Source organism: Grampus griseus (genome assembly GCF_964374135.1).
Source record: "Grampus griseus genome assembly, chromosome: 5".
Lineage (NCBI taxonomy): Eukaryota > Metazoa > Chordata > Mammalia > Artiodactyla > Delphinidae > Grampus > Grampus griseus.
Genome location: NC_138998.1, coordinates 64,856,158 through 64,872,146, shown reverse-complemented (window position 1 = coordinate 64,872,146; position 15,989 = coordinate 64,856,158). Strand labels below are relative to the sequence as shown.

At 39.3% G+C, this 15,989-nt stretch overlaps 1 protein-coding gene across 1 annotated transcript in view; it reads right to left on the bottom strand.

Annotated features, from left to right (window-relative positions):
• The window catches only part of LPP (LIM domain containing preferred translocation partner in lipoma), a 565,263-nt gene that overhangs the window by 374,805 nt on the left and 174,469 nt on the right, over positions 1-15,989 (bottom strand). Inside the window, exon 5 of the mRNA XM_082654321.1 lies at positions 1,787-1,899. Within this exon, the coding sequence (XP_082510447.1) occupies positions 1,787-1,899 (113 nt within the window). The remainder of the gene's footprint in view (positions 1-1,786; positions 1,900-15,989) is intronic.

The window sequence follows — 15,989 nt, the reverse complement described above, 5'->3', positions numbered from 1 at the left end:
CAACTAGTATCAAACACAACTCTTCTTGTCACAAGGTCAAGCAAACTTTTCAGAACTCAAGATTTTAAATGCTTACAAAATAGTTACATAACTATTCAAGAAAGAAGATAGACTAAACAAAGTGTTAATTGCATAAATTAAACAATATGCAAAGAACAGCCCTTACTAACATGTAAGTTTCATAAGGGCAGAACCCTGTTTGTCTTTTTTGCTATATAATACCTAGTGCTATAAAGGTGCCCACGCAGAGCACAGAAATATTTGTTGAGTGAATTAATCATTTCTACCTTTGTCTCCTCTAACCTGAAATTTAAGAGAAAAAAAGACACAATGACCTGAACTATTTAAGCAGTTACTTTCTATGGCTTTTCCTCTTTAAAATTTATTATGGGAAATCTTAAACATATACAAAGGTAGAACAAATAATGAATTAAACCTCCATGCACCCAACAATTATCAACTCATAGCTAATATTTTCTCACTCAGTAGCTCCCTACTCTTACGATTCTTCTTTATTGGAGTCTAGTTGATTTATACTGTTGTGTTAGTTTCAGGTGTACAGCAAAGTGAATCAGTTATACGTACATATATATATATATATATACACACATATATACATATATATATACATACCCACTCTTTTTTATTTTTTTTTAATAATGAGATAACAGTTATTGGGTATATATTATGTGCCAGGTTCTTTACATATGCTGTCTTATTTATTCTGTACAATAGGGAGGTAGGTGCTATTATGATTTTTTTTTTTTTTTTTTTGCTGTACGCGGGCCTCTCACTGCTGTGGCCTCTCCCGTTGCGGAGCACAGGCTCCGGACGCGCAGGCTCAGCGGCCATGGCCCACGGGCCCAGCCGCTCCACGGCATGTGGGATACTCCCGGACCGGGGCACAAACCCTTGTCCCCTGCAGCGGCAGGCAGACTCTCAACCACTGCGCCACCAGGGAAGCCCACCCACTCTTTTTTAGATTCTTTTGACTTTAAAGCAAATACCAGGCACTATTCACTTCATTCACCAATCTTGCCGACATTTCTCTAAAAAATAAGGATTTTTTTCTTTGACGTATCTATAGTAACATCATCACCCCTAAAAATATGACAATAATTGTATGACAATATTATTTAGTTTTCCTTCCGGACATAACTGGCATTTACCTGCCTAAACAGTGGCAGCTGGTCACCAGTGGCTCTACGTGAACACAGGCTGAGAACTTTTACTGAATCTAGCCCTGAGTCACTTTGCTCGCAACACTCCCTGGAGCACAGATACTTCTAAATAGTCAACACAAACCGTACTGTGCACGCCTGACCTCACTCAGAAGAGAAAACCTAAGAAATTTTGCTGTTGCTTTTGCTAGAAAGATGTTGCTGACCAATTAGTACCCACAGTGACCAACCAGCACCTTAAAATATCATCCTTACTCATTTAGAATGCAACGTCTGTGGAAAGAGAAAAAAGGCAATAAAAAAGCCTGCTTGTGTGTCTCCAGGATAACAAGAAAATGTGGACTTCTCAAATGGCATTCCTAAAGAATGACTTTCAGTTTCAAAATAAAATTAGTAGGTAAAAGGATTTCCAGGGCTTCAGGGGCAAGCCAGCAGAACTCTGGGAAGCTTGAGCTGGGCAGCTGGCATTAAAATGCCTTAGTGCTTTGTGAGGTGTAAAGCTCTCTCTGTAGGCTCTGGATAAATGTTTATCCACCACAGAAACAATCTCAGAATTCAGGATTCCTAGCATGGTTTATAAACATGACTTCAACCCCAGATCTCACCTGTGCCCTGAAAGCACTGTCATCAAGGGGAGGTGGAGGAGGGAAGTTCCCAGAGCCCGATGGAGACGCACTGGAATCATCTAGAGGTGGAGGCGGGGGTGGAAGAAAATCACCTGCCGAAAGGAAACACACACATGAAATTAACACAGATGCAATACTATAGCACTCTTACAAACACAGACAGTCCCCAACTTATGATGGTTCCACCTATGTGCAAAAGCAACAGGCATTCAACAAAAAACGTACTTTGAATTTTGATCTATTCCTGGGGTAACCATATGGGGTGCAATGCTGTTGTGATGCTGGGCTTCGGCAGGCAGTCTCAGCTCCCAGTCAGCCAGGAGATCGCCAGGGTGAACAACCCATACGCTTACAACCATTCTGTGCCCTCACAACCATTCTGTTTTTCACTTTCAGTACAGTGTCCAATAAATGACATAATATACTCAAGTTTTTCTTATAAAATAGGCTTTGTGTTACATGATTTTGCCCAACTGTAGGCTAAATGTAAGTGTTCTGGGCATGTTTAAGGTAGGCAAGGCTAAGCTATGATGTTTGGTAGATTAGGTGTATTAAATGCATTTTCCACTTAATATTTTCAAGTTACAGTGGGCTTTTCACGATGTAACCCCATCATAGGTCAAGGAGATTTGCATTAGCTGGCATTTCACTGCGTTGTAATTGGCTTTGACACATAATTTTTTGTCCTGCACAGCAATTATTCCCTAAGTTCTCCTCAGTTAATTAGCATCCTTAACTTTCAGGAGAATGAGGACCAGACAGGATACTTAGAAGTGACATAAAGCCGGTGTAGAAGCGTGTCAAGTACATTTAGCCAGAACAGGGAAGGTGCTTGGAGCGCTGGATTACTGAGGTGTATTAGACTTGTTGCTTGTCCTCAATGAATTTTCAGTCAAGTAGAGATAGAAAAAAATGTATTAACAGGTAAAGTAACACAAGGTGCAATTTATTAAGCTCTACAAACTCTTTTGGAAGTTAAGATAAAGGAAAGCTTACATTCATTTGGAGTAACAAGGAAGCTTTACTGGAGAATTTAAATTGCCCCTGAACATTATGATGTAGATAGTAAGTTCATGCTAGACAGAAATAAAGGAAAACAGAGGCATAATGGTAAAAAAAAAAAAAAAAATCAGGGTCTAGAGAATAAAAAGCAAGTTACAATATAGCATAAACACAAGAATGTAAAATAACACTAGAAGGTTATAAAAATTAAAGCAGTATAAAAATAAGCTTTTAAGTGTGTTCCACATCTAGCATAGAGTTTGAATTTTATTGTGCATGCAGTGAGGATCCATTAAGGATTTCTGAGAAGGAAACACTTCTAAGAATATGATTTACTAAAGACTAATCTAAAAGTGCGTGCAGGACAAGATTAGGAGAAACTGGAATAGGAAACATCCAATTTGGAAATCTATACACTATCCAGGCTTTAGGATACTAGGAAACCTAACATCGCTATGGGTTCTTGGTATGGAATCTTTTAAAATATTCTTTGTAAGAAATTCTATTAAGAAAAGGAAACCTTCATTTTCTGAAAAAAATTTCTCTACGTGCGCTTTTCCTTTTAGCAATAATGTTTTAGACGTGTTGGGGAACTGTCCTCCTCTATGGATAAATAGTTTTTCCTCGCATTTCAGCTGTTCAACACTTAGTGGTATAGTCTCTACCACTCCATGAGTCACTGTTGGATAGCACCAAAGCATCACAGCTTAGGTCTTCAGAAAAGAAAGAGTCTAAATCTCACAGTGGAAGGATGGTGACTTGGACTGATTGTTCTGATACACCTTTGAGATCGTTCAATTGAGCTCCATTTGCCTTATAAATAACAGTCTTACACAGAGAACAGGTTTGTGGTTGCCAAGAGGGAGGGGGAGGTGGGGTAGGGATGGATTGGGAGTTGAGGATTAGCAGATGCAAACTATTATATATAGAACGGATAAACAGCAAGGTCCTACTGTATATAGCACAGGGAACTATATTCAAATATCCTATGATAAACCATAGTGGAAAAGAATATGAAAAAGAATGCACATACATGTATAACTGAATTACTGTGCTATACAGCAAAAATTAACACATTGTAAGTCAACTATACTTCAATAAAATAAATTTTTAAAAAGTAACAGTCTTAGAGTTGGAAGAGTAGCTAACAGCTGTCAAGTCTAGCTCCCAGCCATATTCAGGCTACCAAGAAGTCAAACACACTATCTTTAGAGTACTCTGTTTTTTGGACTCTCACCATGCACCGGGCACAGTGCTAAGATTTTCCTAGGCTACCTCTTACGCCCACAACAACTCTGTACGCTGATGGTTCTGAAACTTTAGAGCTCACTAAGATCGCTGGACAGTCTGGTTAAAACACAGATTGCTGGGTCCCACCCCCAGAAGCTCTGATTCAGTAGGTCTGGGTCAGGGTCTGATAATTTGCATTCCTAATAAATCCCCAGGTGATGCTGGTGCTACTGAGCCTGGGACCACACTTTGAGAACCATTGCATTAAGCAAAGTGTCATAGTATTCCTACTTTGGACCCCATAGAATTGGAAAGGTTCAATGGCATGTCATATAGAAATATCTCTACTTCTCTCATCCTTCTGGGTGTGCACATCTGAAGATATATGTTGTCTATATCCTTATTAAAATTATAAGTCTCATAAATCTTTATGAACTCCACCTCAGAGTTCTAAACATTGGCTAGATACTAGAATCACCAAGGAATCTTATCTAAAAATGCCGATGCCCAAACTCTATCTCATACCAATGCATTCAGAATTCTCAGGGATGGGGAGAAGGGATGAGATGCCCGTATTCCTGTAAAACCCAGATAATGCTAATGTGCAGCCGGGACTGAGAAATTCACTGGCCTTCAAATAAAAAAATGAAATACCTATCAAGCAAAAAGGATCGTCACCAAGATCTTTTCTACCTTTAGAAGTCATAATGTATGAGACAAAAGCCCACAATGAAGTTTTAGGTGATCTGCAAAGAAGTCTAGGTTGATGGAGACTTGATGATCAAATTCTACTTCACAGCTTAATTTTCAGGTTCAAATGTTCTATCTGGACCTATGTCTTCTTCATATTCAATTTAAAAGAGGATTTCTCAGCAACTTCTTATACTTTACCAGATGCTTTATGTCATAGGAATTGTCAGAGCATTAAACAGTATCAGAACTGACCAAAATCTTGAGGATCAGATTATGAAGGTAGAAACAGAGGCCCACAGAAGACACAGGAACTGCCCAAATTCTCAGAGCAAACTTGTCTTAGAATAAAGAGTACACCTGCCTGTCTCTGAGGTCCCTTCCAACTATATCCTTCTTGACCCTATACTTCTGTCATAGAAATTAAATATAGTGAGGTGCAGGTTGATGAGAGTCCTGGGAGGGTGAAAAGGAACCGAGAAAGAAAATACAACGTATTTTTTTAAAAGAAATATCTTAAAAACAACATAAATCTAGACCATGTGTTCTAGGCAAGATTACGCAGATTTATTAAAGTCATAGTGATAACCTCATAATAACTATCTGCTTATTTTAATCAGTTACTAAGTTAGACCAAGGTTTTCCATCTTTCAAGCTCAATCATCATAGCCTTTTTTCTTTTGCGGTACGCGGGCCTCTCACTGTTGTGGCCTCTCCCCTTGCGGAGCACAGGCTCCGGACGTGCAGGCCCAGTGGCCATGGCTCACGGGCCCAGCTGCTCCGCGGCATGTGGGATCTTCCCAGACCGGGGCACGAACCCGTGTCCCCTGCATCGGCAGGCGGACTCTCAACCACTGCGCCACCAGGGAAGCCCCATCATAGGCCTCTTGCTACATTGTTTAGAGCGGAGCTCATATTTTAAAAGGGTGTGGAGGACTGGGTGAACGTAGAAAACAGACACACACACATGATAAAGGGATAGAAAATCGGTCCTTTGAAGGGAAGCATGACTAGTTAAGTCAGTTGCAACGAAAAACTCTTCGTAAAGAGTTTTAAATCAGACTAAGAACTATTATGAGAATTCTGACTTAAGGCTCACCATTTTCATAGGCAGGTCAACAGAGGGAAATGCCTCTAAGTAACAGTAGGTTCAGCTTAAGAGAGAAGGTACAATTTCCATGTTTAAGGAAGATGACAAAAAGGAAAGAACAAAATGTGTGTATATAAATGTTGCGGGGGAAGATCCTTTTCTTTTCAGTAGATTTCTTCAAATGATGAAAGAGCACCTGGCTGAGATGCTTGCAGGGCAACCCTCCTAGAGGAAAGAGCACCTGGACGGAATCAGCTGTAGTATCTTCCAACCAGCAATGCTAATGTAGACCTTCACATTAGTGCATGCCCTGCCCTCTGGGCTTGCTGGGGAAATCCAAGTGAACTCCCAGACCCTGTGAATTACAGGGGCACTGAATAAATCAAACAGGCAAGCCAAAAATGGCACACACACATCAGGCAACTGGGGAATGCAGTGATACATAAAAGCTGAGAGAGAAATATTTGGTTTTATTAGGAGTAGAGTAGTCACAGACACATGTCTATAAACCTGGTTTCCTCCTTACCCTTTTCCTCGCTATACAAAGCCTACCCAACACGCAAAATACATTTATTCCTCAATGACCAGCTAAAATGATTTACTCCAAAGTTACACTGCCAGTGAAATACAGAGCTGGCAATGATGCTCACAATGCCTTGAAGAGAAGCAAGAAGAGATCTTGCTTGATTTGCTCTAAACCATCCCACCTCATTGAGCTAATATTCAAAAGGTTTTTGCTTTGTGCCAGATGTAGCACCGTAAGGCAGTGAAACGGTGAGTTCGGCAAATAAAGTCGTATATCCCCGATTGCCAAACACTACTTTATTCCAGTTGACATCAGCAAATAGCCCGTTATGCAGACCATTAACTTGAAGAGAGTGAGGAAAAACTCCCAGAAGCCCAGCCATTTATATTTTCTCAAGCTACCCTTTCTAGTCTAGGGGTAAAAAGGCAGTGGCACTGAGAAGCAGATGTGGCTACTTGATTGTGACTGAGTTATCACCCACTGTAGTTACCCCAATAACATGGCTCAGGCATATATAAAAGGCAGCTACCTGAAAACAGTTTGCTTAGCCCTTCATGATATGAAGTCCCCCATGAGAGGGAGAAAATAACAAGAATTTACCAACAAAGAAGATGGTAAGTTACTGGTTATGTATGGTTGTAGTGCAAAAATACAAGCAAGGGAGTAATCAAACTCAGATCATCAATAAAGTCTGGATTCATATACTATGGTTAAAAAAAAAAAAAAGCAAGCATCATTCTCCTTCTTCTTGATTCAAATATCCATGTAAACCTACATACACACCCACATGCAGGTTTAGATAACAGCCCCTTTTGTGCCTCATACAGGTTCTATCCCAGCATCTATAATACTTGATTGCATTTATTCTCTCCTAGCGAGAACTGAAACTCCTAACAAACAGAGCCCACTCATAATTTATCTTTATATCCCCACCACTTGGTGTAACGTTTGGGTCCTGTCATCCCTCAGGAAACATAGGTTGAAAAACTAATTGAATAAAAAGCCATTGAATCACTCAGTTGCTTTTTTTTTATTAAATGACCTGGTGTCTTAGGTGCTTTTCAAACATCCATGTTCAAATCACCAAAAGGATCTAGCTAAAGTGCAGGCTCTGATTCGCCAGGTCGGGGCTGAGGCCTGAGATTCTGCATTTCTCACGTGCTCCCAGGTGATGCTGATGTAGATCTGTGGACCGCACGTGAAGGGCTCTTGCAGTTGGCAGGTGTTGGCTCTCTAACTTTCTTAAATGGAGAAATTCTGGTTGTTTAAGGAAAATCTAAACTTTAAGGTAATTATAAATAAAATTACTTTGCAGCTCCCCAAATTAAGAATTTAAATTATGAGTACACAAGAGATTGGGTTGGAACACATACACACACACACACACACACACGAAATAAAAATAGTTATGGTGACCAAATCATAAGCTTCAAGTAAAGACAGTTACTCTTTTCCATTAATAGTAACTAACAGAGAAAGGAAATATGTTCCAAAGAAAATAGTACAAAAGTTCAAGCCCAAAAACTTAAAACACAAAGCCTAGCTCTACCCTTTACTTTGGAAAAGGCAGTGCTACCATCTCAGGTTCAGTTCTCCTCACCTATTAAATGAGTATAACAATAGCCACTTCACAGTGTCACTCTGCAGATCAACCCAGTTAAAACTGAGACTCTGGACATTTTTTTTTACTATAACCCAGAGTAAAGAAATAACCTTTTATATGATGATGCAAAACTCCTATCTGGGCATGTGTAAGTACATGTATATCTGAAACAAGGGTTTCATGAAACCATACTTATTGCATGTAATCTACACTGACACTTTCTGTTATTTAGTTACTTTAAAGGTGTTGTGTGTGACCCACTAAAGTGACTGTGACCCATAAATAGGTCTCAATCCACAGTTTGAACACTGCTAAGCTAAACTGTATGTAAGTGACTTGTACAACGTGTACATGATAGATGACATTTTTCTCTTTTCACTTTTGCACAAAAGAGCAGCTGAGTCTGAATCTGCCCACTCAGTAGAGAAGACCAAATCTGAGATGATGAAGCTCTCCGAGCAAGGTTGAGAAAAGAGAACAAGTGAGAAGATAAACAGAACAGGAGTGAAAAAATCTCTGTAAGGTGGTTGAGTTATATCACAGCTGCAGCATTCTCCTCATAAATGAGAGGCAATTTATTATGCAACCAAGCAACTGAAGACTTTGTTTACAATTTTACCCTCAAATCCATCTTCAGTTTGCATTAAGACAGATGTGCTACCAAGAAAACTCCATCAGGAAGCACACTGGGTAAAATCAAGGTTTTATGACATTAAGGTTTATGACATTAAGTAAATGTTATTTGTGTAATAACGTATATACATATATGCCCGTAATATCAGGGAGTATCTTTTAAGTAGATTCCCAAGAAATTGTTAAAGGCAAGTTGCCTCTAAGAAGATCAATTTTGCAACTGGGGAACAAGAGTGGAAGAGAAACTCACTTTTCGTTATACAAGTTTCTAACCGGTCATTGTTCTACACACTTATTTTAAAATAACACATACACACAATTCGAAAGAGAATTTTCAGTACCTAGGAATGTGTCATAAGTTTTTAAAAGCCACCAGGAAATACTGGGATATGGCAGAGATCAAGGAACCATTGAGGATAAGTCCCATTTAATGCATCACCTCCCAGTCTTCTCCCAATCTAGTTACTACCGATTGGTTGTAACTAAAAATAGGAAAGGGGTTGCGCTGATTTACTCAACGTGTGGCTCCTATTAGAGATAGGATAAAAGGCCTGCTTATTCCCAGACCCAAAGCCTAGGCACCATCTCAGAGTGACCACACAGACCTCTTTCTTGGATTAAGCACTCATGGAGCTACTAATAAGGCAGCTCCTGAATTTCCATTTTTTTCCTGTTCTTTCAGTGTGCAACCCCTTTGAGAACTCACGGGCAGAAGTGATAATTATCAGGGAAAGGTTGGCCATCTCTGGTTCCCTGTCCTCACTGTCATCAAAATAGCAACAATACTGCCCCCCTTAAATGACACATCGTCATCTGTAAATGAGAAGATATGTGACCTCAACCAAGTAGCTTCAGTTCTCTAGTTCTCACACGAGACATTTTTGGAGTTCATGCTTTTATTATATATAATTATATATATATATATATATTAATTATTATATATAATTATATATAATTATATATTAGAAAAGTAATTCTACTTTTCTTCCATTTTTATTTTCTGCTGCTTAACTAAAAAACAAATTTTTGATTCTGATAGTACTTAATTTTCTAAGTCATGTTATTTAAACGAAAGGTCAAAATTAAAGAGTGTTGGAACACAGTAATGGTATAAGATGATATAAGAAATTCAGCACTTTTGTATGCTACTTATATATAAATAGGAGTGTTAAAGATAAAACTTTCTCAAGAAAATTTGGCAACAGGTATCAAAAGCCTTAAAAATGTTTATACACTTTGATGCAGCGATACCACTTATAATAAATTATCCTACTAAAGCAGTGACTAAAGACTATACAGGGAAGCATGTTAAAGAATCTTAATCACAGTGAAATACAATGGAAATGATCAGACTATTCATCGATAAAATTGGGGTAAAAGAAATCAATTGAAGTCAGTCACACACTAGAAAATTGTGTTGCCATCAAAATGATGATGTTGATCTAGATCTGACATCTATTTAGTCTTTGATTGGACGCCTTCTATGTGCCAGGGATTATTTTAGACACCAGAAGGAAACATCGAACAAACAAATAAATAAAACAAACACAAAGAGCTGCACTCGTGTAATTTACACTCTATCAGGAGAAGAAGAACACTTAAAAAATAAATTACATAAAACATACGTGATATCAAATCTTGATAAGTACTATACAGATATATAGGGCAGGGAAGGGGGAAAGGACTGCTAGGGTGATGGTGGAACGTTGCAGTTTTAAAGAAAAAGGTTGGCAAATGCCTCATGGAGGTGATATCTGAACAAAGACTTACATCTAGTGAAGGTGTGAGTCATGGAGTATCTGGGACAAGTACATGAAAAACTGTTTCTGATGTATTACCTTGTGAGAAAAAAAATGGGCTACTGAATATTGGCACTATTTCTGTATAAACATTTTGTATACGTTAATAATGTTGTCTATAGCTCACGGGATGGTTGTCTACAGCTCATGCCTTCTCCTTTTGGTTTAATTGTTATACAATAAATGTGAATTATAGGCATGCATTTTTAAAAAATCAAAAGGAAGATACTTTGAAATGAATTGCAGAATCTACTTAAGCCAGTGTTTAATTTTAATGCATCACTATATTTACCCAAGCCAAAATGTAATGTCTCCGTCATCCTTCTAAATAACTTAGCTTGAAATGCTCTTTCAGATTCTCAAATTAAAAGCAGGAAGAATGATTATCCTAAAGTAGGTGAAGTCTCCCTGATTTCCAGATGGACAGTTTCACTCTACATCTAGCTAACACGGAATCCCTGGGTCGTCACTGAGTTCAGCAGTCCTCATGTTTGACCACAAATAAATAGTCTGTGTGAAGGTGAAACATCTTAGGGCATCATACCTAAGTATACTGTGTTTCTCTATCACACAGTGGTTTCCATTTGTTGAAAAACAAATTCACTTTCTTAGTTAAGAAACACTGAATGATTTTCAAATAATATGAAATTAGGAGGACAGTCTGGTTCTGCAAATGGACTAAAACCAAATAGCATTTTTGAATCCACCAAGGGTCAATTGTCTTACAAAAAGACAGTAATTTCCACCGAAACAACAAACCACACACCATATAATTTGGCTTCCGAAGACGGGCATTCAAAATAAACAGGGCAATGATTTAAGCCTAAGCGTCAATCTCCTACCAACTATTGAGATACCTTTAGCCCCACACCAAAAAGTGAAATTCTCTCAGTTTAAAAATTAAAAATTCATGCCGTGGACACAGAATGAGGCAACAGTCTAGAGAAACAAAAAATCTTAACACTGAAAAAAGAAGCTGGCAAACAAATATCAATGTGCTGAGAGACTATTCCAAAAATACTCTTTTTTCTTGGAGATGGGACGTCACCCTGTGGCGGCCACTGAGGCCAGAAGCTTACCTTCCTTCCAAAGATGGTGATGGAGCTGGAGGGATGATAGTTTCAGAATAAAAACACTTTAAATAGCTCATTTAAACTTGTTTCACCACTGCTATATCTGGATAGAGTGACCCATCGTCACTTCCAGTGACAACATGTTGCTCCTTCCTGATTTAGCTCTATTGGAGCACATATTCTGCTCTCTGTTAGTTTAATTGCAGATCTACTGGTTTCTCCTATAGACTGTAAGCACCTTGAGAGCAGGCTCTCTGTTTTAGAGGGCACATAGAGCACACAGGAGATGCTTCATGAATAGTAATAATATTACTATTATAAATGATTATTATTATAAATCTATATTATATTAAACTGAATTGAACTCTGAAAAAATGAACATATGTATTTCTACCATGGACCATTTTGCCCCTTTTCAATTACTGACATAAGGTCAATACACTACAGTACTGGGGGCGGGGGTGTCATAGGTTCTGCATCATGCTCATAGCTGGACAGTTAATAACATCGGTCTTAAAGTAGCCACCTAGTTTTGCCGTTGTTGCTATCATTGCTATTGTTGTCATTGTTTTTACACATTAACTTACTTGGAGCATGTCTTCAGGATACAGGCCCTGAGTCTTCATCCCTAAGTCACCACCTGGCTATGGGGACACCCTCATCTCAAGAAACACTGCAACCATGTATACTGTACTTGATCTTTCTTCTGCAATAAAAGGTCTGTAGATAGGTCTTAACAGCATCTTATCCCACAATGTATCTAGAAACTCCTTCAAATCCTCCAGGAATGTTGGAGGGTCAGGTTTCTGTCCATAAAGGAGACTTGGGAATGGAAGAGGAACAGGGAAATGAAGGAAGTGGAAGGAGAGATGTCATGTGAATAGAAACACAAAATAGTAGTGCTTGAGGTGTTGAAACAGCTCTGACTTTTAAAGGAAGGTATGCATCGGCATCTCAGGAAGCACTTTCTTTTACTGCATACAGCGAGGCCCCACTCTACGATTCTTAGATCAGAAACTTTGGGGTTGGGACCCAGACACAAGTATCTTGACAAGCTCCCCACATGATTCTGACATGTAGCCCTGGTTAAGAGTCACTGACCTTCATAAAAGACAAACTAAGACTGAGAAGCTATCCTAGCTTAAAGAAAACTAAGAAGACAAGGCAACTAAATGCAACTTGTGATTCTGGACAGGGTCCTAGACCAGAAAAAGAATCTTAATAGAACAATTGATTAAATCTGAATAAAGTCTATACGTTAGCAAGAAGTACTGTGGTCAGTGTGTTAATTGCCTAATTTTGGTAACTGTACTATGATTATGTAAGATATCAATATTTGGGGAAACTGGATAAAGGCTAAGTGAGAATCCTTTATACTATTTTTCAACGTTTGTGTGAAGCCTGAAATTATTTCAAAGTGAAAAGTAAAATTTTATTTTTTAAACTTTAAGGAAAAAAGTCATTTATCTAGTCCAATAACTTTTATTTTACACATGGAGAAATTTCAACCAGTGTGGTAAAGAGAAACACATATAGTGTAGAACCAGACCAAGAAACCCACTGTGACCCTGTATCCCCTAACTTCCGGCTGAGGACACATTTACCACGATAGGTGGCAAAATTAGTGTGAGAAACTGAAGCTGCTTAAGCATACGGAGGAAACCTGCTCGGCCCCTACAACTTCAGAAGACTACGAAGAAGAGGAGAGGTTCTTACTATTTAGGAGACTTGGATTAGATGATCAGAAACACGTGAAATATCTTCAATAACACCCAGGCTAAATGCAGCATGGAGAGGCTGGGAATCCTAGCGTGACGATCGGGAGCGATGAAATCCCATCACGCTTCCTTGGCCCGACTGTGTGAGCCCATTTCCCTGCCTCAGGAGACTCCCTGAGGATAAGAAGGGCTGTCTGAGACCAGGGCCTTTGTGTGATTTCTCCAGTCTTCATCTTTTATGCACAAATGACTTCAAATCCTTCTCACTGAGAAATTCTTGTTACTATTTATATAAAATGATGCCAACGTTACTCACTCTCCTTCAACCCTGCCATTTCATCGAGACTGAGGCTTAGCAAATGCATAAATGCTTTAAAAATAATCAAACAGAGACACTCATTTCATCTCAAGGTGGTTGTTTTTTGGCATGTTGTTTTTTTTTTTTTTTCCCCAAAAGAATACTGGAGCTGACAGGTACTTGCTCTAAAAATTTACTTCAGCACCTGCTAGCTGAAATATTGCTTTCATGGGTTTATAATGTATTAAAAGGTCACTGGCTGTTTAAGTCTTAAACAGTTTTAATCATTCTAAAAGTCTCTTAACAGTAAGAAAAGGAAGCTGAGAACAAACAGCAGCAGGGACTCTAATTAAAAGGGCCAATTCACTTAATTTTATTTGGGGTTAATTATTCAGGATTCATTCTTTGATGTGTAAGGAATAGCAATTAGTAATTTTAGTGATTTGAGAATCATTGGAGGTGTAATCAGTTAAAATGAGTGAGTGTTTACAACACAAGATGGTGAATTAGTCTCTCTCAGCTGGAGAACAGGAACATTAGGCTCCAAGAGATCAAGGCTAAGGATTAGAGACGCTGGTAGTAACAGTCACTTCAAAATAAAACACATGTCAACAGCATCTAGCGTCCTCTTTCCTCTGAGCTAAGGCAACGCACAGAAGCTTCATGAAATTACCTTTCACCAGATCTCCATCTTTGCTGCTCTTGCCAACCACGTCCCTTCATTTGGCTCTTGCCACCATGGTAACCGTAAATGCATTACATTAAAAAAAAAAATTCTACACCATTTATAAGCAACATAAGACCCAGAATAACCATGACACTCATTTATTCCACGTCGGCATCTGTAACTGATGGCTGGGCATCCCCATCCATCCCCATCTGAACCTCTAGCTCAGTGTTCAAAACTGAATTCAGATCCCCTAACCCACAGACTTGCTCAGCTCCTCTTGTGTCCTTTATTTTTCTATGTATTTCAGTACAATTCTTCCAATCACAAAGGTTGGGAGAAAACCCCTTCTCTCTTTTTTGTCTTGTTCATTCACACTCAATATAGCAAGCCATATTAAATTATTCCAAATATTCCAAATCCATTTACTGCTCTCCAACTCGACTGCCACCAAAATACTTAATGACTAGTTACCTCATATCTAGACTTATGAAACAGCCTAAATAGTTTTCATTCTTCCCAGCCTAGTCCTTTCCAACTAATCTTATACACTGTTGCCAGCTTGAAAACTTCCATTGGCCCCCAAATAACCAAAACAATCTGGGGGGGGGGGGAAAGGACAAAGTTGGAGAATTCTCCCTTCCTGGTTTCAAAACTCACCACAAAGTTACAGCAATCAAAACAGTATGGTGCTGGCATGAGGAAAGACATAATGACCAACGAAATAGAATAGAGAGCCTAGAAATGAATCCTCACGTACATGGCCAATTGAGTCAATGGCAACTGAGCTGGAGTTTTAGAGAAGGATGGCTTGGGAATACTAGAGGCTTGGTAAGACCCCTGGTCCAGGTTTCTCAAAATCTGACAGGACCTCATCTGGCACAGGCAGAATCCTTAAACAGGATGGGTCCCTTAGGAGAAAATGGAGAGCAATGTGACAAGTTCACTCCACTGTATACCCTCCTAGAGTGCTCCGGTGAGTATGCATTCTTTGAGATCACTGCTGCCAACACCAGCTCTGCCAAGTTCAGCACTTCAGAACGCTGACGTTTGTTCAGCCACATACGCAGTCATATATCCGACTATGTTCCTTGACTCTAATAATTTGTTCATGCCTTTGTCTGCAAGAAGACCTCCCTCTCCACCATTTTTCATTTTGAAACCCAAGCTCTTCTTGGAGCCCAGGTCACCTGCCAACCCGACACAGCCTTTCTTGGCTGCCTCCCGACAAAAGCACCTTCCCAACTCTCACCCTCCAGAGCCCCTGGAGAGCATGTTCATGATGATCTTGTTGAGAATACAGGACCCTTTTACCTGCACCTTATGTTCCTTGAGGGCACACATCACGTACGATTCATCACTCTAGCCCAAAAGCACCTCTTCCCATGCCTCAGAGATTTGAGATGGACAAGAGTTAAGAAAATATTTGCTGAGTGGGTATATACACAAATTCTTGACAACTACAAGTTGAATCCCAGCCAAATTAAGTTACCCTTTAAAGGAAGAATCTGAGTGGTTATCAATCTCAAAATAAGTATGTATGTATGAGGGAGAGAGAGTGAGAGTGGTGCAGGGGAGGGGAGGAGAGAGAGAGAGACAGAGAGAGACAGAGAGGCAGAGGAGTGTAACTAAAACAATAGCAGAATGAAGTCCTAGCAGCCAAATAAACAAATACTGTGCTCTCCCCGGAATGTTTAGAAAACTTGGAAAGGAACCACATAAAGAGCCCTGAGGTGGCACTAACTTGGCACATCAAGTGCTTCTGTGACTGATTAACCCAACATTTCCTTGGGTCTGGGAGTATTGCTAGGTCACTTTTATTATGGACAAACTGTTCTTGAACAATTTGTAAG